Here is a 27,885-nt window from a genome sequence, read left to right as displayed (position 1 = left end):
ATGGGTATATTTCAACTTTTCTCGGTTTTCCGCACGGGTAAGATATTCAAAGAGTGCACACATTTTAGGTTCCGACTTGTCACCCATTCTCAAGTCTACCAACGAGTCAAAACCCAAAACATCAGCATTCTTCAAATATCGTACCCATCGTGTGGAAACCCTAGAAAAGTTTAAATACTCTGTTCCCCGGGAAAGTGTAAAATCATATCTAACGAATAGATAACGGGTGTACTTACCGCAGTTTTTGGTAATCCCCAGACATACAAATAAAACATTAATGCCCTTCAATTCTAATTCTATTCAACAGAATATATACTGCCTATGAATACTAATAGTAATTACCATTTTTTAATATCACAGATATTACAACTTGGATATCTACGTAACATTATTTTTACAACCAGTATTAAATGTTAGAAGTATGATATCTATGTAACGTTGTAAAAATATCCATTATTGTCCATCGTCCCCCCACTCCTCTCTACCAGTTCCTACACAATGTCTTTCACATGACTCCATTTTCAATCAATGCTACAAAGTATCCATTATTGCCTCCCTCCCTCCCACCGACTCCGCCCTCAACCTCCACACCCTCGAATTGGCTTGCATTTGGCACTTTCAAGCCGATAGCTTTCTGGGTATGAACGTCCCATCCTAACTTCTATTCCTAACTCCCCCTCCCCATACACCTCTCCCCTTACCCCTCTTTTCCCTTTTCCAACCCTCTCCTTTCCTCACCATTCATACTTCAGCTGAGGAAGAAGCCTGAAGTGCTTCGATAGCTTCGAGTTTATTTATCCAATGTGAGTGTTTCTTTTTTGTGTCTCTGTGTTTATCGATTTTGACTTGAACTATTCACATTATGTAATAACAATGTATTTTGGCTGTGCATCAACTTTATTTAGATGTCTGATGGATATCATCTGCTGCTTGGGCTATAATACAATATCCTTCATAGATGATATCCCTTGATGAACAAAAATTAGTGTACAAGTGTTAGATGAAGATCAATAAAGCTTTAACAAAGAAGATGAAGTACAGAAAAAACGATTGTCACTTTACAACGTAGTTAGCAAATACTAACTAACACAATATACGTAATTTACCACTTAAGTGGACTTAGGTGCGATCAAATAAAAAGCTACATTTTACTTCCACTTTTATTTTAAAAACCTCACAGCTTGTATGAATGAATATTGCAAAAACATTGAATACACATAATTTCAATAAAAGTAACAGTCAAACGATGATAATGAAATACAAATATTTATTAAAAAATCAATAACATCACTGCTTTCATCTCACAGGAAGCAATTTCCCAACACACACAAGATTTGTACATTGCCGATGAAACACATTAAGACAACATCTGACACCTTTCATACAAGCACTTCACAATTGTAGCTATGAGTATACTTAGCAGCACACTCAGCCTCACATATGCAACTTAGAGTACCATTTTCTTCAAGTATCTTCCTGATGGCTTATTGATCCAACATTCAAAAGTCAATTGCAAACACAACCATAAAAACTAAAATTATTTACCCCAAACATTCATGCACAATAAAAGAAGTCACACCTAAAAGTGACAGACCATATATAGTCTCCAATAAAATGGTCCATCACATTGTCTGGGTAACAAAGTAGAGATTATTTCAGACCATTATGGAGAAAAGGTTCTTGAAGCTCTACTGTGACACAAACCACTTTTCTTGGTGATTGCATGCCTTAAATTTTCAACCAACTGCTCACAAGACCACTGGCACGGTAAATGTTCAACCACCAAAAAAGATCATCCTTTCCCCAGCAATGACTTCAATTTTTTCTATTCCTTTAGCATCATTGCCAATTACATATTCTTTGTATCACCATACTTTAGCTCCTGAAAAATTTCAAGGAGGAGTGATCCTTTACTCATTTCTGCCGGCGATTTCTTGGCCTTGAACGAGGAGCGGTAGAGCCTGATCCGATACTGAACATTGCTGGTGCGCCCATGCCTGGTTGCATTGGATTGGCTGCGATTGAAAGTAAATTCAGCATTAAAAACACAAAAATTCAACTGCAAAACATATTTCCATCAAATTCAGAGCTTTACTTAATATTGAAAATACACCGAAATATTGATACACAAGGAGAAATACTCTAAGGTTATCCACAGGCAGAGTAGCTTGTAGGCCTACAAGGAACTCACTCAGTAGATTATCCGAGGACATTTCATCAGTATTATATGCCAGGAAAGAACAAAATCATACAGATAAACAATTTTACCACACCAATCTGCTATCTTTAACAATAAGTTGCGATCTTCTCTGTGCACTATAAGATCTATTTGATTATGACTCACTTGAATGCAGTATTTTAATAGTGGTATCAACTTTCTGTTCAGGTTTTCGTGAAATAAAATTCATCATTCACGTCAATTGCACAGATATTCATTAATATATTTCCAAGAGATATTCTTGTCCTTTCTCAATAATGTTAATATCCTACGAGTAATTTCACCCAATATAACAATGCACAAGTAGCATAGTGCAAGTGCTGCATAAATACCGTAAGACAGAGGTATGCCTAAATAAATATGTCCATGATGTTAACCCACCTTGCATTCAATTACCTTAACGTTAAAAGTAGAGATGGGTCAAATAGCATTTTTTTCGAATACGAATACTTAATTTTTTTTAAAGACCTCACTCAAATATCAAGTACTGCATAACAGAATTTACTTTTTTTCCACCAATTTTTTTTTAATTAAAATTGAAATAAAAAAATGGTGAACACTGCGCAAGTCATTCTACTTCAATACGGCTCCCAAATCCTGACACAACTGTCACCCATGATTACAGCAAACTTGCAAGTATTAAGTACCGCAATGCTTTTGTTTTTTCTTATAAGCATATTGAAGGTTATATTTTTTAATACTGCTTTACTGCATTCTTTGAAAACCTAAAATCTATATATATAAAATTAAATATAAAATTGAGAGTAACTTTAAAATTAGAATATGTAAAACGTAAATTTGATCATGCAAAAGGGAGTCAGAAAAAGAATAGCCTTGTCGCGTGCATTTGAAGGTATACATACATTCTTCTTAGTGTTGTTCTCGTGTAGCCATCAGAATTATACATATTGATATGCTTATTTTCAATGATAAGTTTTCGCAAAGATATTATCAAAGAATTGAACCAACCAAAAGTGCGAACCTTCATGTAAAACCCAACCACTGTCTAGGGATTAAAATTGAATCACGGATGACCTGTGCTGTGCATTTGAAATTAGAATAATTGATAACTTCGTGCCATCGAATATAGTATAGTATAAAAAGGTCATTATTTGAGATTTTCGGTGATTCGACTATTCCAACATCCCATCCCTAGTTAAAAGTGAAATTGCAACATTTGATGGTCACGAGCTACACTTTTTCCCAAAATGATGAATAGAAAAATCACTTCTGGGTCTCATGTGCAAAGTGAAACTTCCCCATGGTTAATTCTATTCCCAAAGATAATGAACCCAGCTCTGAAGCATACACTATAATTGACCAGAACCTATTGACATGAACACCTATGGCACACACTTTCTTCCTTACTTCAGAAGCAATGAATAATTTTTATGTACAATTCAAAATATGAGGGCATTTTTTTTTTAATTTGCAACCGCTTAGCAAAAACACCATACAAGCGTCAGGTGGATACTAAACGGATAGGACAGCTGCGCATCCTCGACACCACACGCTCAAGTCATTTCTCATCATCAGTTGTTAGTTACAAGCTTAGTAACAATCTCGTTAACTACACTGCCTAAATTGATTCTCCCACCAAGTGTGTACTGCGGAGCGACAGCCAGAAAACTCGTGCATTGACTTCAGCATTGACATGTCTTGACCTTGATGCCGATAAAAGAGAATTTTTCAATGCAGTGTGGCTAGAGTATGAAACAATGTAAAACATTACGCCCATTCCCATTCTAAACAAAAGAGTAGACATGCTGACTTCTGGAAGTGTTCTGATCCATGACAATGCTCGTCATCTCAGCGCTGATGCAGCCCAACCGCTCCTTGGGCAATTTCAATGGGACACACTTGATCTCCGGCCGTGCAATGCCAACCTAGTGACTTGTGACTTCCATCTTTATGCTGAAATGAAGATGAGACTAGGAGGGGAAGCGTTTTCAAACGAACGATGAGCTTAAGAATAAAGGCAAGATGCATTTGAAATCATTGGCGGCAACATCCTATGAAGGAGGTATAGTACAGCTTGTCCTCAGGCACAACCAATTCCTCAATCGCCGAGGCCATTGCGTTGAAAGGACACCCCAAGTGAGCTCATTATTTACCAATAAAATAATTTTTAATCAATCACTTAATCTTCTGTTCATGACCCATCAAAGGTTGAAAAAAAAACCACCCTCATAAATGCAGATCCAGTGATCTGATTTTCAGCCTTCCCATTTCAATTCACACACCATTACAATATTTTCTTTAGATTTCACTTGCAAAAAAGCATATTGAATTATATTTCTTAAACTTTTCATTCTATTTCCGATTTCAGCTAATACCTATCATAATCGCATCCCCAACAGTCCAGAAAAATCCTTAATCTGGAATGTTTAAGGTACCAACATTGCTAGATTATCCTTCAGCACTCCAGCACCAAATGCCTGTCCTGCCCAATTAAAAATCACTTCCACTGAAATACACGACAATTTTACCATAGAAACATGAAAATGAAGTTCCCTCACAAAGAAAAATACAAATATATAATAGAGTGCAGCATGCTGCAACACGTGGACTACTGTCAATTGAGAAATAAGATAGGAACAGGCAGGAGTAGTTTAAAAACCCATATAAGGGCCATGAAAATATTGTCAAGCGGGACTCGATGTTGGAGAGCAAAGGGTTAAATGCTTACTGTAAAAACATAACGTTTATAAATACATATACATAAAATATACACTGATAAGTAGATGTAATGGAATGAGAATCTATTCCAATACGAAGGAACATCTTAATTGTAACCGATAAAAATGAGCTACAAATAATATAGCTAATGCAAAGACTTCAGTGAAATTTCATTTAGTAAACATCTGGCAAATATATAGCCAAAAATTGTATTAGCGCATTGCTGTGATGATTTAGAACCTATAGTTCCTTAAAGGGACAAGTTTAATGCATGCATGCTCATAAGAAATACTTCCAGCATGAATTTTCAAGCTAATTAACATATCTGGGGTGGATATCAAAATTAAACGAAAGAAATTGAAATGATATCAGCAGCAAGAAACAGTACTAGTATGCAATTCAAGAAGAGTTGTTTTCAGCAGTTCTGACCACTGATCATATCGGTAATAAAAATGGAAAAAGTCAGGTCTAAAATTATAGAAAATATTCAACGTTCAACAAAATTTGCAAAACGTTCCAAGGCCTCTTATAACACAGTACAACATTAATCTTGAAATTTAGAGCATCATTGAGATTTTCAAAAGTCCACATATGAACACTTTTAGAATCAACTTCCTTCTTGTCATCAAATATTATTTCAATCACAACAAGATCGAAAACTAATTTAGCAGATAATAACATATGATAATCATGCAAAGGTAGTTCATATATGCTTTCGCTACACTCAGTCAACAACAATTACGCATGCTTCCAGATGGAAGTTTGGTACAAGGCGTGTATTTTATCCCTTACCACCAAACTGGAATGGAGTGGTGGCTGAAGGCCCCGTCGGATTGAAGTTAAAGCCAGACGGAGGAGCTGCGGGAGCTGTCGCTCCCCCAAAGTTAAAGCCCCCTGAGGAGATACCTAATGAAGAAAGGGTTAGCAGAGTCCAGAAGAGAAGAAACCAAAAAATTAACATTTACTCTAGTCTACAACAAATACAGTGGTGCTCAATTCTTTAAATTATTACCCCAGGGTCATGGAGAACATAATGGCAAACATGGCAAAGTGTCTTACGGTATGAGTTACTGATAGCTAGGTTGGGCGGGAAGGAAATTGACAATTTAACGGCAAAACAATGAAATTACTCAGCATTTTTTCACATTCGATAGTAAGGAGGCTAAAAAAATCAGCTTTTCATGGGGATGTATGCTGCATACTCATCGCATTTAAGTAAATGCAAAAAAACTTGTCAAGCTTGGTGAATTTTCAGCTGCACCTAAGAGGGAAATCTTGCTTCATGGTGAATATTTATCACTGCATTGACAAGCCACAAAAATTTTGCATTGGGTAGCAATTAGCCTACTCCTGATTTAGACACATTTAGACTCTCAAAGAAGAGTAAAATCAATTCCTGGAATGGAAGCAAGAAGATGCATACTTTAACTCTGAAAGTAAATTATCTCCTTCATAAAAAAAAACTAAAAGTCCTACAGCTTTACCATAAAGACTGAATTCCATTTAATGGCATGTTCCAGTACAGCTTCATATTATTTAAGAATGATATTCAAAGGATAGATCAATAAATTTAAGTACACCGGGAATAGTCATGGTGATAACTTTACAGAGTCACCCGCAATGCAAAAATAGTGCGAAAAATCCACAGAGAAAAAAATCATTCGCCTTGACCGGGATTCAAACTTGGATCTCCCGATATCCGGTCGAGTGCTTTAGCCAGACGCATTCAATATGGGCCCGATTTTCATTACAGTCGTCAAAATTGGCAGTAAAAATAAGAGAGAAAAATAGAGGGAGGCTTCTGCGCCATAACTTCCATTCAAATACTGCTTTTTACAAACGGCGCACACAGTTCGAAAGAGGAAAGCTTGCTGAAGGCTATACACACGATCGGAAAACTCGGAAGTGGATATTAGTCACGTACAGAGGTGGAGAAAGGGCTCCCGGCCCGACCAGCGGAGACCGTCATTCACGTGCTCCATATCTCAGCTTGAAAGGGACCATGTCAATTGATGTGCTCCGCATTGAATGTGTTAACACGTTCCCTGACGTGGACTCATAGACGAATTCGCCCATTGCACCGACGTGTTATTCTATTTTCTTTTGTTTTAATACTTAGATCCTTTCCATTTGAGTTTTCGTGTGCATTCAGCTATGCACACCGCGTCGGGCACGTCATATACGCATCGCCGAGGTAGCTGTGACTGACGGCGTGCTATGAGCGGCCAAAAGAAGGGCTCATTCTTCGGTCATAATGACCGAAGCGACGTGGAGACAAAGTACATGTTTCACTCATTGTGACTGACGTGGTGCTGAACCTGTTAAGGTGTCATTCCCCTCTGAGAATGTGCTCTGCACAAGACTGGACTACTGGTCGCATCGTATGCTCAGTAGTCCATTCCACCTTGTCCGGTATAGTCCTCAAATTTCCTCAGAGGAGAATAACAATTCGGTAGCTTAACTGGCTAAAGCACTCGTCTCGAAATCGGGAGACCCGGGTACGAAAGGTCCTGGTCAAGGGGAATGATATTTTCTCTGTGGATTTTTTGCACGATAGAGCAACTTATGATTTTCACGATCAGCATGGATTTCAACTTATTATTAATTTCTCTTAAAGATAATTTTTCATAAGTAGCTCTTCCATTTCTACAAAACCAATAGTGGGCAGTGACAGGCAGGAAGGAAAGAGGGTATCTCTTATAGTAATGTAAAACATTGACAACTAGCTACTTACTATGCCCTCTTAGATAATATAAAAACCTAAAAACTAAACTTTCTTGAAGCAGCAGCATAAAGATTAAAGAAAATATTTTCAACCTGAAATTTTCCAAGCTAGACACTTGACTATGTCCGTTATCTCATGAAGATGAAATTGTAATAAACACTATTGTGGTAAGATGAGGTTTTTATGAGAGAAAAGGTAAACAAATATTGATGAAAATTATTTATCAATTGATGCATATATATGGTACGGGTATAGATGGTGATAGTTTTCACAGTATGCATTTCTACTGTTGATTCACCATGAGAAATAAGCTATGAGCCGCAAGCACCATATTTCTTTCTGTTACCTCAAAGAATAATGGCTTCATCAGCCGGTGTAAACAGCAATAAGAAAAATAAAGTAAAGCAGAGCCATTTAAAACTTTCCCAGGTAAAAAATATCCCACTCTACCTGGGTGTGGCAAGTCTTGGTCTTTGTGTAAAAACCCAATGAATTGAACACCACTGTACTTACACAGCAAACGCTACAAAATAAAAAACTACTGCCAGTAAATTACAAACTGATCAAGCCACACCATGAGTACACTCTAGAGCATGCTATCTACAGGTGTCAGCCTCAAATAATTGCTCAGCCCATGCATAAAGCATGATAAAATACCTATCTGGGCCTAAAAACATGATGGTCTAGATGTCAACCATAAAAATATAATCATGAAACTGATTTTTACACAACAGCTTTTAAAAAATGAAAAGGAAAGAAACATGTCCAATAACTGGAGTCCCAATATCTTGTGCTAGGCATAAAAATTATTTTTATGGTACTGCAGAGACTTCAACGATATTCAAATTTCTTTCAATCATTGTATGCATTTTTTTCTTGTTTTCTTCTCTGAAAATTACTTTGCATGTGCATTATAAGTTCTTAAAAAATCACTAATCATAAACAATCCCTTGTAAGCATACTGCCATTCAAAACTAAACATGAACAAGATATACAGTAAAACCCCCATAAAACAAACTTCCATTAAGAAAAATTTCACAGAAACCTCCATATTATAATGCCATAGTCACAGTCCAGGGCTCTTCATGTAGTTAATGCATGGATAATAGCCTACTTTCATAAATTTAAACCTATACATAGAGATTATACATGATATACCTCTACAAATAGTCACTTTCATAAGTAGGTCCACCAGACTGGCGCAGTTGTCCATGTAATTTTTTTAAATCAACCTTCATGCATTGCTTTTGCATTCCATGTCCACTAGGAGTCAATTTGACTTGATCCGGTTGAGTTAATGGTGCAATTTTACTATTCCACCCACATCAAGAGGCCTAACCATGATTCCAGAGAAAGAAATCCCATGTGACCCCCTCCCATGGCCAAAACATTCCTCTTCCAATGAAAGCCTAGAAGAATTTACAAGTTTTATGTTTTTCAAGTTCCGCACAGCACAAAGAAGAAAGAGAAACATCTTAGTCGTTCTAAGGTCGCCAGGAAACCGAATACAGCCCAAATAATACAAGTATCATTTTCAGCAGACTGTGAAGATAGTACTCCAATATTTTTAAACTCCATATCATCTTGTGAAAAATGTTTCAATACATTTGCCAGTAGCAATATAGCGGTTCATTTTCCTTTTTGTCTACTACACCCCCTCCTCTATACCCTAATTTTAAAACAGAGCAATATAAATTATTGGATTATATGATTCAGTAATCATGTATAATGGACATTATGTAAAGAATTATCATACACTTTAATCTTGGAATCCTCCTTCAGACTGAAAATAATTCATTCCTTTCTTAAATATGCATTACAACACTAATACGTCTCGGTAGACACATGCCAAACTGATTACATATCAGAGTAATAAACACCTACTGGGAGTAATGCTTTATCCAGAGGTCTTTCAGGGTTATGGAGAATCACAAGGAATTTAGGATGGTGAAGAATACCTCAGCAAGACATTAGTGGATGTTAATTCAAACTGCCAAATTCAAAGCAAAAAGAGCATATATAATTCTAGACATTTGAGCTCAGCGGAAAACAGTTGCTCACGCTGGCTATGGGGACCGACTTTTGTAAGTGACCGTACACATTGAGGCTTGTTCCACCTCTATGCTTATATAATTTAATCTGGTATACGTAATAAAATAATATGTAAATATATTTATCTGGACCAATCTGCAAGAGGAGGTTATGAACTGACGATTTCATTTTTGTACTCTCCTCAGAAGGCATACGAAATCAATCCTGTAACACTATATATTTTCAAGGCATTTAATCCTCATTGGAAGAAATTTTCATGTATTTCTTTGTCTTAGAAAATGCCTTGGTGACATATTTCTCCAGAAGCTATATTGTTACCTCCAGATCAGAATTTCTGAGCCCTGTTAGAAGGAATTCACCAATTTTTTGGTCCCAGGCAATTCATTATATGGAGGTTTTACTGTAGCTTTCAAATACCAAAATTGGTGGCACCTAGAAATAGTATAAGATAGTTTATGCAGATACTCGGCCAGTCAACATTAATGGAAATCCAAAAATCATCATTGGCAGAGCATACCAGAGGACTTACACACTGCATTACTTTAAACAAAAACATCACAATTCAATGAAAAATTGAGCTATTACTGCAGTTAATGGGTTCTGAAATGTATCAACCCACTACAAATTTTACTTAGCTAATCTACAAAAAAACACCATTACATACTTGGTCAGTTATTATGAATAACACAAATGAAAATACAAATAAAAAAATACTGCAATCTACAATAGCTAAGGTAAACCAATGCCACTACGTACTTTAGCATTATTGGTAAAGTTATAATAGAAAACAATGACATGCAAAAATATAATAAAATCAAGTAGTACATTATTATTGAAATCGAAACGGGATATTACCACTTCACTGAATAAATAGCTAGTGTAATAGTGGCAAAACTAAGTTAAGATGGATGTTTCAAGTAGGTGCATGAATCTCAGCTGGCAGTATTTATATTAGTTACCTGAGCAACAGATGGACCTTATTCATAGCACGAGATGATTGATTAATGCAACCCATATATGTGCTTCAATTTTGACACTAAAGCAGCAAAATTCTACCTCTGAATCGTTCAATTACTTTGTTTATCCACACTACATATGGAAAACTGATTACACAAAGTAAACCTGTCTTTCATTTAAAGAGCAGGTGCCTAGAACATTCACAATGGTCACTTGAAAAATCCTTGACATGAAAACTTTACTCCAATACTTCGCAATTATTTCTGTCAGCTGTAAGAGACCTTTGGATAAATGAATCATCTGGAATTGATGATAGTCCTGCAGAGCTAATTGAAAATGCAGGTGAAAATATGTTGAACCAGCTGTATAAATTCATTAGTGAAATGTATTCAAAAGGTGAGATACCAAAGGACTTTGAGAGGAAAATAATAATTCCAATTCCTAAGAGGAAAAGAGTAGAGAACTTTGAAGATTTTAAGACCATGAGCCTGACTACCCATGCGTCAAAGATACTGACAAGGATCATCTATAGAAGAATAGAACGAAGAGCAGTAGAGTATCTGGAAGAGGATCAAAATGGATTCAGAAAAAGCATAGGCGCAAGGGAAGCAATATTGGCTCTTAGAGTGCTCATACAGAAGAGAATGGAAAAGAACAATCCAACGTTTGTTGCATTTGTGGACTTAGAGAAGGCATTTGACAATGTAGATTGGAACACATTGCTTGGAATCTTAAAAGAAATCAGTATCACGATTCCCCATGATCTGACAGGAACACAATGCCAGGAATCTTAAAAGAAATTGGAGTTCTCTACGATGGCAGAAGAATTATCCACAGTTTATACAAAAACCGAGTAGCGGTGATAAAATCAGGGCCAAGCTGTACAGAAGCAAGAATTAGCAAAGGAGTGAGATAGGGCTGTAATTTGTCACCCGTAATTTTCAACGTTTATATCAATTAATGGAATCAAAGAAAAGGCTTCGGGAGTGAATAACCGTGGAGAAAAAATTGGGATGCTAAGTACATGACCTCCTGACACCCACTCCTTCCACTCTTTCCCCCAATCCCTTCAAGAGTATATATGTTTGCTTAAAATTCCAAATCTTTGTACTTGATAATGACCTCTATGGTCGAAACATGCCGTACGGACGAAATAAATCTGTGGAAAGCAACGAAGTCTCCTTTTCATTTTCGTGGAATGCTAAGATTTGACGATGACATAGCCATCATAGCAGAAACAGAGAAGGATTTGAAAAATATTCTAGTTAATATGGGTGGGCTAATGGGTAAATATCAACTGAAAATAAACACAAAGAAAACCAAAATGTTATGTAATATGAAGCAGAAGAGAAGAAGCCAATACTAACATTAAAAAAGGGAAGCACAAACTGGTGGAGGTGGATGAATTCTGTTATTTGGGAAACAGGATCACGAGCGACGGGTGAAGCAAGAAAGAAAGTATCGGCAGAAGCCCAAGCGAAGAGAGCATTCCACCAAAAGAGAGACCTACTAACAGTGGGAAACTTAAATATGGAAGTAAGGAAACAATTTATAAGAAGCTAGATTTGGAGTATGCTCCTGTACGGAAGTGAGGCATGGGCAAGACAGCAGTGGAGAAAACAAGGATTGAGGCCTTCGAAATGTAGTGCTACAGAAGAACAATGAGGATCAAATGGATGGACCAAGTTAGTAATGAGGAAGTCCTAAGAAGAGTAGTACAGAAGAGAAGCCTCATGAAAACCTAAATAAGAAGATAGAACAACCTTATAGGCCACATCTTGAGACATGATGGCCTGATGAAGACAATCATAGAGGGACAAGTGGATGGCAAGAACGGAAAAGGAAGACCTCGCACAAAATATATGGAATAGGTAAAGCAAGATGTGAAAGAGAAGAAATACTGTGTTTCTCCGAATATAGCCCCCCCCCCTAATTTTGAAGCTTCAGTTTCGGGAAAAGTTTAAAAAATGCATTTGAATATTGTCCCCCCCTTTACTTTTACCATGGGCATTTTTGGAAAAAAAAAGGGGACTATACTCAGACATATACGGTATGTAGACCTATCATACCGTATCATACACCTGTGTATGATACGGTATGATAGCTGGTATGAAAGCTGTATGGAGCACATCAATTGACATGCTCCATATCTCGACTTGGATGGGACCATGTCAATTAGCGTGTTCCACACTGAATGTGTTAATTAAAACATCAATTCTTACATAACGGCAAAATTGTAATATAATTTGCTAATTAAATGCATGAAAAAACCTTGTCTTTCAGATAACAAGTATTGCATGTCATGCTCCAATACCTATCTAGCAAAAGTTCACGATGCACAATATTCCCAATTATATTGCACTGTTCTCCCACTGTAGGCCCAGGACAGCTTTTTCATTTGAATCAAGAATAAATTCAGCAAAAAAATTTTTTCATGAAAATCTGAGATGATTGTTTTAAGATATTTAAGTTTAAAAGTTGCAAGGAATGATAGTAAAGCTTTATTCCATCGATAGAAGTCTTAGTAGAATATCCTTCGATAGGTCAATTTATGACCTTTATAACAGTGTTTAAATTTATACTTCATCTTAATTGGAACACAAGTTAAGAGGCATTTTATGAAATAGAGCTAGTATTTTCTACAAATAGATGAATAATATATGATTTCTATGTAAACGTTTTTCTTGGAGAATAATATTAAAGAATTCTGTTCTGGCTCTGCACCAATTTGTTCATTAAACAGGAAGCAAATTGTTTTCCATCACGTTGGCAGTCATTGACCTTGTGCACAGACCAAGACAAATTACTAAATGAAGATGAATTTTTGATTGAAAAATTGAGCACAGACAACTTTCATTATTAAAATCTGAAAATTCAGTTCTAAATAAAATATTGAAATTCAGCCTAATATTTTAAAATATGTTCATCAAATCAATTTTCACAGAAATCTGAGAATGCTCAAAAATCTGTGATTGAATAGATTTGGAATTACTCATACTATATGCAGAATACATACTAGCTAAAGGTAAAAGATGAGGAATCAGCTAAATTGAATTAACTATATACTTAGGAATGGTCCAGGAATTTACCACATGATCTAAACATGATTAAAACTAAGATAAATAAAACAACTTCACAAACACCAAGTCTGATTTAACTACAGATAAAAAATATCACTGCAACTCTTAATGATTCAAAAACACAGAAACAGGGAATACAGACATAGGGAATCAGGTCACAAAACATAATTACATAATCAATGATACAGTGATAATATTAGAATACTTACCTGGTTGAGACATGTTACTTCCCCCAGAACCAAACTGAAATAGGGACGGGGCAGGAGCAGGTTGTTGACTCTGCAATGGGTTAATTGAAGGTGAACCAAAGCTTGGACCTGAGGACTGACCAAACGCAGGAGCACTTTGCTGGAGGTTGGAAGAGGGTGTACTTCCAAATGAAAATCCACCACTGAGAGCTGGTGGCTTCTGTTCTGTTGCTCCCCCAATAGAGAAAGGACTGTTTACTGTTTGAGCCTGAGGCTGCAGCGTGGAGGATGATGGCATCACTTGAGAATTTGCACCAAACTGGAATGGCGATCCCAAACTAGGAGCTGCCTGAGCAGGGGCCACGGAGGGGGGATCGGCAGGTTTCGCCCCAAAATTAAAGCCACCCCCTGATGACCCCAGCACAGAGCCCGTCGTAGCACCACCCACGTTGCTCGTTCCAAACCCAAAAGAAGGCTTGAGGGTGGACGAAGAGGCATCGGCATTGGCTGTGAAGTTGAATCCCCCAGAGGGAGGAGGGGCAGCAGAGGGTGCCGTCATTGTCGGAGTCAGGCTGGTGGGCGTGCCAAAAGCCATGGGTTTGGGCTCCACATTGCTCGTATTTGTGGGTGTAGCTCCAAACGCAAACCCTTCACCAAATGCAGGAGGCTTTGCAATGGGATTCGTGCTTTGTTGGGGGGTAGATAATCCTCCCTCCCCCTTGCTCGCACCAAACGAGAACTTGAACCCAGAGGAAGAGTCCTGGGGTTTGGGTGCTGCGAGGGTCGATGAAGCACTGGAGCCAAACTGAAAGTTGAACCCACCAGTGGAGGAGGTAGCACTGCTAGTCTGAGTTGAGTCTTGCTGGGTACTAGCTCCAAAACCAAATGGTTTCGGAGCAGACGAATCTGTTGTAGTTGTGACTGCTGAGGGTGCATTTTGGGATGATGACACAGTGGACGCGGGGACAAAGGTGGAAATGGAGGGGGCACTGCTACTCACCCCAAAAGAGATACCAGAGGAAGCAGTAGTTTTTGGCATTGAAAACCCTCCGAGTGAGGGTGCTTGTGAAACCACAGAGGAAGAAGCACCGAATGAAAATCCCCCACTGGTTGAAGTTGGGGCATTAGACTTAGTGTCTGTGACACTGGTGGGAACAGTAGTGGACGAGCTCCGTGACAGCACACCAAAGGATGGTGTAACACTGGGCAGTGACTGAGTCGTCACAGCAGGAGTACTCGTGGTAGGATAAGAAGGCAAGCCAAAACCAGAACTCGAAACTGCTGTTGATGAAACACCTGTTGTTGTACTGGCACCAAAGGTAAAAGTTGATGCTGTGGTTGCAGGCGGTTTTTCAGACTGCTGCGGCACAGTGAACGTGGCAGTAGATGGAGAACCAAATATGCCAGAGGGTATGGTGGTTGCAGCAGAAGTGATGGCTCGGGATAGAGTCTCTGTGGCTGTAGTAGGGGAGGAAGTGGTCGAAGGTTGGGTTAAAACACTGGCGTTTGAAGTCGGTGTGATACTTGTAAATGGCAAGGAAGTGCTGGAGGTTGCTGGGACTGAGGACCCAGAGGAAAAATTCACAGCAGGCGGTGGCTGAGTCGTCGGAGGGGTAGGACTACTCTTTTCTTTTTCCACAAACGGAGGGTTTGAGCTTGGCAAAGGATTTTGGAGAGATCCAAAAGTTGGTGTGGGGGTTGGCTGAGACTTTGATGCAGAAGGGACTTCTTTGGCAGGCCCCTCTGAAACATTCTCACTGGAGCTAGCAGGAGTGGAAGTAGGGAGTGGCTGTTCCACTTGGCTAGGAGTAGGAAGAGTTTTTGCTGCCAGGCCTGCGGTCAATCCATTCTTTTCCGATTCTGTAGTATTTGATGAAAGTTTTGAAGCATCAACTTTTGATGGTCCACCATCAACCACATCCCCTTTAGGTTGGTCATTGGGCGTGGGCCCTGAAAAAATAATAAGGGCAATGAAAGTTAACAGAAATACAATTCACCCTCAAATTTTACTAGGCAGGATTATACAAAATTTAGATAATACTAAGTAAAACTGACGGTCCAGACAAAAAGTCTACACTAAATGCACCGAGAATTGGAAAATACAAAGTTTCTAAAGTACATTCAAAATAGTTTCAAATCATGACCTCAGTACCAAGGAAAAGTAATGTTTTTTTAAGGCGAAGGGTGATTAGTTAGAAAACAAAACCATTACTAACATAGTAATTGTGAAGGCAAATTGTTTAATTTTGTGTCCATTACCAAATCTTGTATGGGATGGAAAGACTGGAAGATGGAAATTACTCAGAACAACAGGCGGTAGACCCAGGATGGACGTGGCAAAATGAGATCGTGCCATGAAATTATATTATTTTTAATAGTTTGGCACCTTTGTTATGTGGTCACATGGGACACAATTATTGAGCATTCCACAGGGCGATGTATGTTATGAAGCATAGGTAGTTGATTGTCCTACTGTGGAAAAGGCAGCCCAAATGTCTACGGTAGTCAACAAGGGATCCAGGGAACACAAAAGGAGGATTAGAAACAAATATTAAATAGATTTCCCTGGTATCAAAGGAAAATAAAGAAATATCGAGCTTATGCAACGTAGTAAGTACATTTTTCTGGCATGCAGTACAAGAATCAGTCAGATGCAGACAAAAATGAGCCAAGTTTCCAAGATATTGTTTACACCGTGACCAGTTGAGGAAAGGCAATGGAGGAAGTAGAAGCAGAGACGGATATAGAAGCAACCTTTTCAACTGAAGATTTGGGACTAATGGAAGGGGATCAATTCAAAGAAATTAAGTATCATTATGGCAATAATTTCAAAGGGACCCTAAAAATGTTTCTTTTGACAAAAAATATTTGTTTCGGTAACCAGTGGACGAAATCTTCGTGCCACTATGAAAGCTTCGACAGTTAGTCCGGAGAAAAAACAGGATCAACTATCTACTTCAAGTTTTATTCTTCAACCATTTTTAAAGAGACACAACCAAGTAACCACAAACAAACCCTTGGCTACAAAAAAAATACATAGATACTTTTTTCTGTTGATAAAAAAAATGGCATTGTCCGCGAATATACAAAATATACATTTCATGGAAATCTTAACACTCCCCCTCGGACAATACCTGTTTTTTGAAAATGCAATAATCATTTCACCTTCAATCTCTGAATGAGTACCAAACAACACAAGACATTATAATTATAAAATATTCAAACATCTTAAATTCTATTGTACAGATCCTTAAGTCCTATCATCTTTGATAACACTTTGATTCTTGTCCCTGGCAGTCTTTTAGTAAATATATCCGCAGTATTCTTGTCTGATGGTACATATATAAAATACACCATTTTTTCTTTGACTTGTTCCATGATGAAATGGTATTTAACAAAGAAATGTTTGTTTCCTTCAGTTATAACATCATTTTTGGCAATGGCAATGGAACTCTCATTATCACAATAAATAACACAAGGTTTAGGCATTAAACATCCTTGATTAATTTCTATTAACAACTCTGATAACCATACTATTTCAGTTACACACTCATACAATGCAATAAACTCTGCATGAGTTGATGAGGTTGCCATGCATTTTTGCTTCCTTGCTCGCCAGATAAATGGAGCCCCTGCTAAAGAAATATGATATCCTGTAATGGACTTACAATAACCTTTACTGCCTGCCCAGTCTGCATCAGAGTATGCGTTAATTTTACTTTGACATTTTTGATAACATAAAGCATAACCTCTAGTCTTAGATAAAAATCTAAACATATGCTTGACATTTTTCCAATCAGTTTGACATGGCTCCTCCATATACTGACTTAAAATACACACAGCATAGGAAATGTCTGGTCTTGTATTTCCAGACAAATGCAACAAACAGCCTATTGCTTTTCGATACAAATAATTGCTTATTTGGTTTTCGACATCTCTCTCTTGAAAATCTACTGGTAAAGGAGTATTCACCCCATGACAATCTTGCATCTCGAATTCTTCCAACATATATTTTATATAATTCTCCTGATCAATATATACCACACTTCTTTCAGGTCTCTGTATTCTTATGGACAAAATATTATGGGCTGAACCAAGATCCTTGACTCCTACATGCTTACCTAGATAACTCTTAAACTGTGATATCTTGTCCTTCGTTCCGACAAGCAACATATCATCAACATAAACCCCTACTTTAAGGTCAGACATGCTAAAAATACATGGATCACTTAAACACTGTTTTAATCCATACACAGACAAAATTGAGCTTAGATGCAAATACCAATTTCTACCTGATTGCTTTAAACCGTATATACTCTTGTTTAACTTACATACATAAAACTTTCTATCAACCGTTATATTCTCTCCGAGATATTTTGGTATCTCCATGTACACATCCTCTTCTAATTTACTGTTTAAATATGCCCCTACAATATCCAACTGATCCATTTCTAAATCTGTCTCAACAGCAATAGCTATAAGAAGCCTCAGACTTTTCTTTTGAATAACAGGACTAAATGTGTCATGGTAATCAACTCCATGAATTTGACCATATCCCTGAGCAACTAACCTTGCCTTGAACTTTATAATTTCCCCTTTATCATTACGTTTCAAAGCAAACACCCATTTTGAACCTACAATATTTAATCCCTCTGGTCTTGGCACTATTTCCCATGTTCCTTGGTCTGACAAAACTTTTACTTCTTCTTGCATTGCCTGTTTCCAAAACTCAGAATCTTTACTATTTAAAGCCTCTGTTACTGTCCCTGGAATGGAAGTACACTCAATACTTGCATGAGCATAGTTGCAGCTTTGACAAGATGTTGGCTTCCTAACACGCTTTGACCTCCTTGGAATGGACTGGCTTGGTACCTCACCTGCGACCTCACCAGGGTCAAGGTTTGTCACTGGTACCTCTAAATTAGTAACTGTGGGGTAGACCACCAAGACAGGCTGTTCAACGTCATCCTCCAAAACTGCAACACGAGGCGCTGCCTCCTCTGGTATCTCAGGCACTGCTCCCCCTGAAACTGAATCTGGGACCACTGGAGTCAGACCTGGGATCACCACCGGGTGTGATGAAATTTGGTTTGATTTAGTCTCCTCAGCTTTTCCATCGCCTGTGAAAACATAGCCTTGTTCCACAATGTCTTCTCCTGGATCAGGTTCGCCATCGCTGTCTAGATCGGGAATCTTGATATCATCTCGGCTCATCTTGAAAGGAAATTTTGATTCGTTGAACCTGACATCTCTGCTGATTATTACTTTCTTCTTTTTCAGACTCCAAAGTCGATATCCTTTGATGCCCTCTTCATATCCTAACATGATGCTTTCTTCTCCTCTGGGACTCAATTTTCCATCTCTTGTCTCTCTTGGCTGCCATGCCCATGCCTGGCATCCAAAAACTCTTAGATAGTTATAATCTATCTCTTTAACTCTTAGATAGTTATAATCTATCTCTTTTAGTTCCCGTCCTTTCCACAAACTCATTGGAATATTGCTATTTCGTGCAGAAGTAGGAGACAAATTTCTGAGATGTACAGCAGTCATGAGAGCTTCTCCCCAAAATCTTTTATGAAGACCAGATTTTATCAGTAAACATCTCGTTGTATTCAGAATAGTTTCGTTGTACCTCTCAGATAGCCCATTTTTCTGTGGAGTATATGCCACTGAGAAACGATGTAAGATTCCACATTCTTCCAGGTGTACTGAGAATTTTTTATCTGTGTATTCTCCACCATTGTCACTCTGGAATTCCTTAATTTTCCTATCGTGCAGGCATTCCACTCTACGTTGAAATTTCTTGAAATTTTCAAATACTTCTGACTTCTTTTTCAATAAGTAGACCATAGAATACCTTGTAAAATCATCAATAAATGTGACAAAGTACTTAGCTCCATTGAAAGTCTTGGGTGTAAATGGACCTGCCACATCAGAATGGATTCTATCCAAGACCTTGCATGTATCTTCTCCACCTATGTTAGGAAATTTTAACCTTTTCATTTTCCCAGCATTACAAGTATCACAATCAAAATGGTTAATTCCACATTTTTTATCCAAAGGAATTCTCTTCATATCATCTTCATTTAGATGCCCCAGTCTATCATGCCATATTATGGTAGATACTATGGATGCTTTCTTTGTCTCAGAAATAATCTTGACATCTTCAATGCTGACTCCTCCTACTGTAGTGATGTAATATAAATTATTTACGAGAAATGCCTTTAAGAAAACTTCTCCTTCATCTGATATCTCGTTCACCCCTTGATAACATGAGAACATCATTCCCTTCTTGTCCAATACTCCTTGTGAAAGCAAATTATCTTTCAAATCAGGGATGTACAGTACATCTGAGAAGTCTATAGTAAAGCCACCACATTCAGTGGAGATCTCCAATTTTATGGTGCCAATTCCTTTGACTTCCAAAGCATATCCATCACCCACAACAACTTGACCAGTTATGGGACAAAGATTTATGAATAAATCTTTTCTATTGGTCATGTGGTCTGATGCTCCACCGTCCAGTATCCATAATCCCCCACCTCCTATACTTTTCTCTTGGTGAGTACACAATGCTTTATATCCTCTTGTGATGACAGAAGCTCGCCCCTTCTTCACAGATTCAAAATTCTGATTCTTCTCAATAGGATTTTGTTTCTTATCAGGGCACTGGAAAGATAGATGTCCCTCTGTTCCACATACATAACAGATGGGAGGATGGCTTTTCCTTCCACCTTTACCTTTGTTCTTTCCTTTCCCTTTAAACCTATTCACCCCATGCTCAGAAAACTCTGATTCCTTTGTGACCTTGTAAACTTGATGTGCATCGCTATTATCTTCAGATTTGAGCTCTTTCTTTTCTCTTGACATGCATAGCATCTTCTGCTCTTCCACAAGCATGTCACCCAATACTTCTCTTGAGACTAATTTCCCTTTCCGATAACTCTGGACAAAAAACTTCCAGTCAGATGGAAGGCCGTTTAGATATACATTAGCTAGCATATCATCATCAATTTCCATACCACATTTCTTGATTTTCCTGCGATAATCGTTTATTATGGCAACATATTGATGAATACTCATCTCCTTAGTCTTTTGTGTGTTCCACATAGCTCGATTGAAGCTGCATAGCTCAGAGCGGCCGTAACTCGTGCACATGGTCTCCAACGCTTCCCACGCTGCCTTAGCATTATCGCAGGCGTCCACATGCTCCAGAAAAGTCTTCTGAACGTTACAATAGATGAGTCCCAGACATGTGTTGTCCAGCCTTTTCCTCCGTTTCACCTCATAATCCGGCGGATCTGCCGCGACTAACACACCGTTCTCTTCTATCGTCCACTCTTCAAAACCTTTGATAGCTTCAATGCATTGAGCTTTTAAGAATAACCCCTTCATTCCTAGTGTCCACTCGTAATAGTTCGGCCCTTCAAGTTTATCAGCCACAGGTAACTGCCCCTGGGCTGACTCGCTATCCATCATTTGATTTTGCCGCCGTCCGGACATCGTTCCTCTCTTTTTCTTTTTACGAGTTCGACGAGTTATTCCAAGCCAGACTCTGGTTGATTTGTACTCGAAGTTTATCACCGTTTGCTCAAACGATAGTCTTCTTCACCAACACGTTTAATTCTCCACACTTATGCCTACTGGGCCCATAACCTGACAAAAAATATTTGTTTCGGTAACCAGTGGACGAAATCTTCGTGCCACTATGAAAGCTTCGACAGTTAGTCCGGAGAAAAAACAGGATCAACTATCTACTTCAAGTTTTATTCTTCAACCATTTTTAAAGAGACACAACCAAGTAACCACAAACAAACCCTTGGCTACAAAAAAAATACATAGATACTTTTTTCTGTTGATAAAAAAAATGGCATTGTCCGCGAATATACAAAATATACATTTCATGGAAATCTTAACATCTTTAAACATTCAGGCCAATATTTACACATTACATTAACGTAAGATCTTGGACTTCAATTACAGATGAAGTAAAGGTTGTAGAATTAAACATAAAAAGCAAAATAATTTTCTCACCTTTGGACTCGAGAACAGAAAACATAGAATTCAATCTCCTGCTTCCAATTTCCATGTCTTGACCCACAATGTCTTCACCAGTAATAGCATCAGCATCAATTGTTCGTTGTGTCTTCCACGGCTTTGTGCCTCCATTTTTTCTAGAATCTTTCATGCCTTCAGTCTCGCTGGCAATTCCACGAGAAAATGCTTTGACAAAAAGCCGGCCATGATGTTGGCTTCTTGCTAACTGGCTTTTGGATGATTCTGCTGTTTCATTGATACTCTCCAAGGAATGGTGGGATGAGGACTGAGCATCCACTGACCTTGCTATGTTTACACTTGGGGAGGGAGTTTGCCCCACCATCTGAAAACACAATCAGGAAGTACTTACATTACTAAAAAAGCAAGGGTTCAAGATGGAAAAATGAGTGGAGTGGGTAATTTAGACATTGCAAATAATGTAAACATGATATGTCATTACTCAGAAATTTTGTCAACTCAGTGATCATATGGATGTGTATAATGTTAAAAACACTACCTCATGGAAGGTTCATTATTGGATAAGCTGTCATAAGGGTGGGAGCTGCAGTTATATTGAAAAGTATGATCCAAAATAGAATTTCTTTAGATAACAATCAATCACATGTTTTAGAAATAGTAAAACTTATTGAGTCAAAGACATGGTTATTGCCTTCATTTCAGATAGGTATTGGACTAAGTCATACACTTCCCAAACCTTTAGTTGAGTGCGGCAACAATCATGTGTCATAAAGATTGCAAAAAATGTAAGACTATCATACAGAACAAGAAATTGTGCAGTGGAACTCTATGTTCTTCCTCAGAATCTTAAAAGGATTATTTTGCTGAATTTAGTATTAATTGCACTAAAGAAATTTGGCAGATCTCCTTTCAAAGTAATTGTGCAAAAACAAACCAAATTGTGAATAATGTAAACAATCACCCAATGAGCTTCTTCGACACAGGCAAAGGAATAGGTGGGTCGCAGATAACCTGATGTGGGACATTTTGCCTCATGAGCAGAAGTCAATGTGCGCTCTTGTGTATGCATACTTCCCCTGAGGTTGTGACTCGTATAAGTTGGTAGCTCAAGTAGATAGCTTAAGCATATTTTGGGTTACTGTAAAGGTATTTAGACAGTTCATTAATTTCTTTCTCAATGTTTCATATTTATGAAAATATCAATAGGAGAGGGGAGTGTTAATACTTGTGAATGATAGAATTTCAAGATTTCATGCCTTATTTGTTTTGTTATTTTCGCTCTGTGTTCGTTATTCATTTTGTTAATGTTATGAACCTGTTTCAAGAGCATGTTAACAAGAGATAAAAATATTTTGTTTATTTTGACAATGATACAATAGGACTTTGCCGAGTCCAGTTGAGTCTTGAAATGAAATAGAGATCTTATGGAGGAAAGAGGTAGTCCAAATAATTTTTGATGCATACCAAACTAATTCTATCCCTTGAAATAGAAACTAAACTGAACAAAATCCTTGAAACACCCAACATAATTCAAACATCAACTCCAGCTAGAAGCCGGCTGATGGCTTAAACTATGAATTTCAATTTTTTACTAACCAGTGGTGATTTTCTTTCAGGTGCAGGCTTGGGTAAGGGTGACGGCTCTCTTTGAGGGGTGTGTTCTTCAATACTTCTGTTATCATCATTATCTGACACATTACTGGCAATGTGTGGGCTCTTCTTCAAATGCTTTCCAATTGGAGCTGGAGTGCTGCACCTTGACCAGCTGTCAGCTATGAGTAAAACACAATTTAAGGGTATAATGAATGTAACAAAATAATGTTAACTGATGATACTAACTAAAATTAAACAGTTAAAACAGAGTAATAACTAGATTGCCAAGTGAAAGAGACTAACATCATGTGGGAAACATTGAGGCCACCCACACACTGACACAGTAGACTATCCCAAAAGATTTTAATCACTGTAAACTTATGGTAGTATATGCCTAAAAAATAAATGGCTTCCTTCTTTTCAACTCAAATAATGTACAGAGACAGGAGGTGTGAACACAAAGCTAGTATTGGCCAATGGGCATCCGTGATGAAACACAGTAATAATACTCCATTCTTAATTAAATACCAACCAGCCCAGATTTTGGTAGCTTGAGGCTATTTTCTGAGTCTTGATGGGCTACCAAAACTAGGGTCAGTTGGCATTCAATTAAGAATGGAGTATTGCCACTGTGATTCATTATGAATATCATTGACAACCAAAATGTCAAACCTGAAACCATTTCTTATATTTGCAAAGTAGGCAGTTAAATATGGGCCCAGAAGCTCTATTTGGTGGCTCCGAGTTTTTCCTCTATCCTCTCCAGTGATTTGTTTATTAGCATATAGTCTAAGCATCTTCATTGGAGTTAGATGCTGAAAATTAAACCATCTAGACAAAAAAATTTTGAGCATGTAGTCTACTCCCTTTCTCTTTCCCATATTGCCAATAATCCTCCATGTGTGTTCATCTCCCACTGTATGTGCGGACAGAAAATACAGTCGACAAGCAGTCATTAGGAAAGGGAAATAGATGGGGTATATGAACAGCTAGAGGAAATAATTGGGGAAGCATCATGAACAAAAAATCTGGTGCATAAACATACGGAACTTAAATTCTGCAAAAGTGAAGAGAGTGAATGGAAATACACTTGATGGAAACAGTAAACAGATGGGAACACAGTAAACTCTCAATTTTACGAAGCATGATAATATGAAGTTCCGATAATACAAAGCAAAACTCTTGGTCCTGATGTCTATGCTATATGCACAGCACACATGAAAATGACAGACAAGAGGATAACGAAAAGTTTAAAAATCTTGTGCAGCTTCCAAACAGCCAAGGGGATTTGGACCACCATCTAAAATTAATGAACGTAAAGTGTACTAAAGGCTGATGGGATGTTGAAAACCTTACCACAAGGCAGGATGTTGGGTAAGCATGGAAGAGGAAGGGAACATAGTCCATAGAGAGAATGAAGAGGAATGGGCCTTATTCCAAACTGAAGAAGAAAATACTGAAAATTGGGAAGGTGAACAGGCCAGGGTGGTTGTATGAAAACCTACATAAATTGGTGAACAATCTATAATTGAACTCAATCCCAAGAAATTTGCCCCACCAGACTTGATAGTGACATGGTTAAATCCTCATTTGCTAACCTATAGATCGCAGGTTTGAATCCTACCTGGCTTAGTTTTTACACCAACAAAGGTACGAATGATTGTGACAGCCTATCTCATTAACTGACTGAGGAGACTTCATAAGTGTCCTGAATTTGCAAGGTTAAACAAGATGTCATTACAATAATATTACAGTGAAGTTTTCTCGGGTTTCGCACCGGGTCAGGTCCTCCATTTCTCCTTCCAACGTTTCAATGGGCAACTCGCCCATTGTTGGAAGGAGAAATGGAGGACCTGACCCGGTGCGAAACCCGAGAAAACTTCACTGCAATTGTTCGCCGGGAAAAAACCAAAAATTATAATAATATTACAGTCGTTGACTTTCACCAAAAACAAAGCATATGAGAGTTTTTGTGTAAGGCAATGAGAAAATATCACCAATTGAATTATATTATAACAAAGATGATTTCTTCGGACTTATCTTCATTTTCTTTGAAATTCCATGAAAAACCATGCTTTCAATTAGAGTGACCAACCTAAGATAGAGCCTAGATAATGACTTATGACCAACTGTACATTTCCATACACCATGCTACAACTTCCATTGATACATACCAGCTTTTCTTTTAGTTCCAACATTTATGTTCCGACTGGAGCTGAGGGAACTGTAGATTTCATTATTCCGGGTCCTTTTGACAGAAGGCTTTTGGAGTTTTGGAGAATCTTCCTCTCTTGGTCTTTTACCCCTAAATTGAAAACGAATAAAGCAAAACATTTAATTGATTTCCATATTGACAATGGGATGCAAAATAAAAGCAAATCAACAAGACAGGTGTTGTGGAATAAAACATAAAAATTGAAATTGCACTTGAAAAATTAACAGCAGACATTTGATAATGAATAACATTTGAATGATCCAGTCTGTGCACAAAGACCACTTTATCTTTTCTCTTCCTTCCCATTGAAAATCAATGGATTTTTTAGCCATAAGAGGCCTAAATGCACACTTACGTTGGTCCTGGCTCTAAAAGTACCCCATTGACCATGGCAGGGGTTGAGGAAGATGATGAGGACGATGAAGAGTCACTCTGGGGATGATGTCTTTTCGCATCACTTCCGCCATCCTGGACAAAAAAAAATAATCATGCATGTAGTGTAATTGTACTAAAAAACTTTGATGTAAAGTAACTCATGGAACAATACCAATAATGACTGATTATTTCACTCAAAAGCCACTTAACACGTGGTGTAATGATGGTGAGAATTCTCGTCATTTTTTTCGCGAACGTTCCGGACGGATGACGAAGTTTCTCGTCATTTAGGCGCATCAACCTAAACAATTTTAAAGCATACAATACGTATTCGCTTGCGATACGCTTTAAAATTGTTTAGGTTGATGCGCCTAAATGAAGAGAATCTTCGTCATCCGTCCAGAACGTTCAGGAAAAAAAATGTCGAGAATTCTCGCCATCCGTACGCAACGTGTTAAACCAAAAAAAAAAGGTTAAAATAAAACACTAAGCTCTTTCCCAACAATAGATTTAAAAAACTTTATTGGGTTTCATCTTCTCAGTAGAAAGATCATAAGATTGTACCCTACACAATGAAATTAAAAGACAGAAACAAGCTGACTTATTTTTCATAAATTTTCGGTGAATTACTTTTTTATAATTACAAACTTCAACAAAGTAAACCATTGATTTTATTCACTAGAATGAGGTTTTGAGCACTCTATGGATCAGAGGCTATGATCATTGAAAAAATCTGCCCAAAAATTACTTGAAGCCTTCAAGATCTGGTGCTGGTGGCATGTGCTGAAGATTACAAGGATATGTAGGGTGAGAAACGAGAAGGTGTACAAAAGAATATAGGAAGAAATGGAACCATGAAACACCAAATGCCACTTAAGGACCTGGTGGAAAGGCCATTTCAAAAGACATAGCAATTGCATTTAGAAGTATATAATTGATGAAAAAGTGTGGAAACTTACTCGGGAGAAGTTAAGAAGAATACAAGGCATTAGAACATCAGGGAAGAGAAAGAATTAGCTGGGAAAAGGAGGAATGGAGGGGCTGTAGATCTCCAATCTTAGAACTGCAATGCCATGAATGAATGAATAAGAAACCCACAGACTCATATTTTGATGAAAATTGGTACATATCATCCCTTCACCATGGCATGAAAACAGCCCTTAATAATGGAAAACATTCCAGAAAGCCATGCCAAAACTCCCAAGAGCCATCCAAAATAGTCTGAGAAAAGTGTAATAAGTTTGTTAATTTCCATAGAGGTTTCTGGATCCCTATGCCGAAACTTAATTTAACACTGTAAACGACGCACATGGGGCCAAAATTGCTTAATACATTACCCAATACGATTAAAGAAACAATTTGTTTGGGTGAATACTTAAGGCTGATAAAAAAATGGATACAAAATTTTGATGATATTGAAACGTAGTTTTTAAGGGTGTGTATATGCATTTGTATGCATATTATGCTTAAGGCTAAACATGACGGGAACAGTCTGAATCTTCACCAAGAGATGGAACTACGGGAGAAGCTCAGCACCGTAGAATGGTAACTACGTCCCACATTTCCCATAATCCACAATCCCCCACCCATCAGTCCTCAGCCCACCCCTCTAACATTTCCCTACCCTCCATAGCCCCCCAACAAGCCTCTGGCACCCCTCAGGTTTCTCGCGCACGTTTCATGTTACAAAGACCATAGATCCTTAGAAATAAAATACAGTGGAACCTCGTTAAAGGGAGTACGGGCTATAGCGACACCCCCGCTATTACGAGAGATAGCCGATGCAC

General features: G+C 37.9%; 1 protein-coding gene across 2 annotated transcripts in view; it reads right to left on the bottom strand.

Annotated features, from left to right (window-relative positions):
• Nucleotides 1–1,146: 1,146 nt before the first annotated feature.
• The window catches only part of LOC124164297 (mucin-17), a 34,800-nt gene continuing 8,061 nt past the window's right edge, over nucleotides 1,147–27,885 (bottom strand). The window contains exons 4-10 of one of the 2 annotated variants that reach the window (XM_046541544.1): nucleotides 26,079–26,191; nucleotides 25,683–25,813; nucleotides 23,512–23,687; nucleotides 21,934–22,279; nucleotides 13,921–15,849; nucleotides 5,690–5,803; nucleotides 1,147–2,015 (exon numbers count right to left, since the gene is read on the bottom strand). In XM_046541544.1, coding sequence (XP_046397500.1) covers nucleotides 1,915–2,015; nucleotides 5,690–5,803; nucleotides 13,921–15,849; nucleotides 21,934–22,279; nucleotides 23,512–23,687; nucleotides 25,683–25,813; nucleotides 26,079–26,191 — 2,910 coding nt within the window. In that variant the 3' untranslated portion in view covers nucleotides 1,147–1,914. The remainder of the gene's footprint in view (nucleotides 2,016–5,689; nucleotides 5,804–13,920; nucleotides 15,850–21,933; nucleotides 22,280–23,511; nucleotides 23,688–25,682; nucleotides 25,814–26,078; nucleotides 26,192–27,885) is intronic. The other variant, XM_046541545.1, reaches the window with a different exon arrangement.

This window comes from Ischnura elegans, chromosome 8 (assembly GCF_921293095.1).
Source record: "Ischnura elegans chromosome 8, ioIscEleg1.1, whole genome shotgun sequence".
Classification (NCBI taxonomy): Eukaryota; Metazoa; Arthropoda; class Insecta; order Odonata; family Coenagrionidae; genus Ischnura; species Ischnura elegans.
Note: the sequence above shows the minus strand (reverse complement) of the source record. Positions and strands in the feature narration are given on the sequence as shown.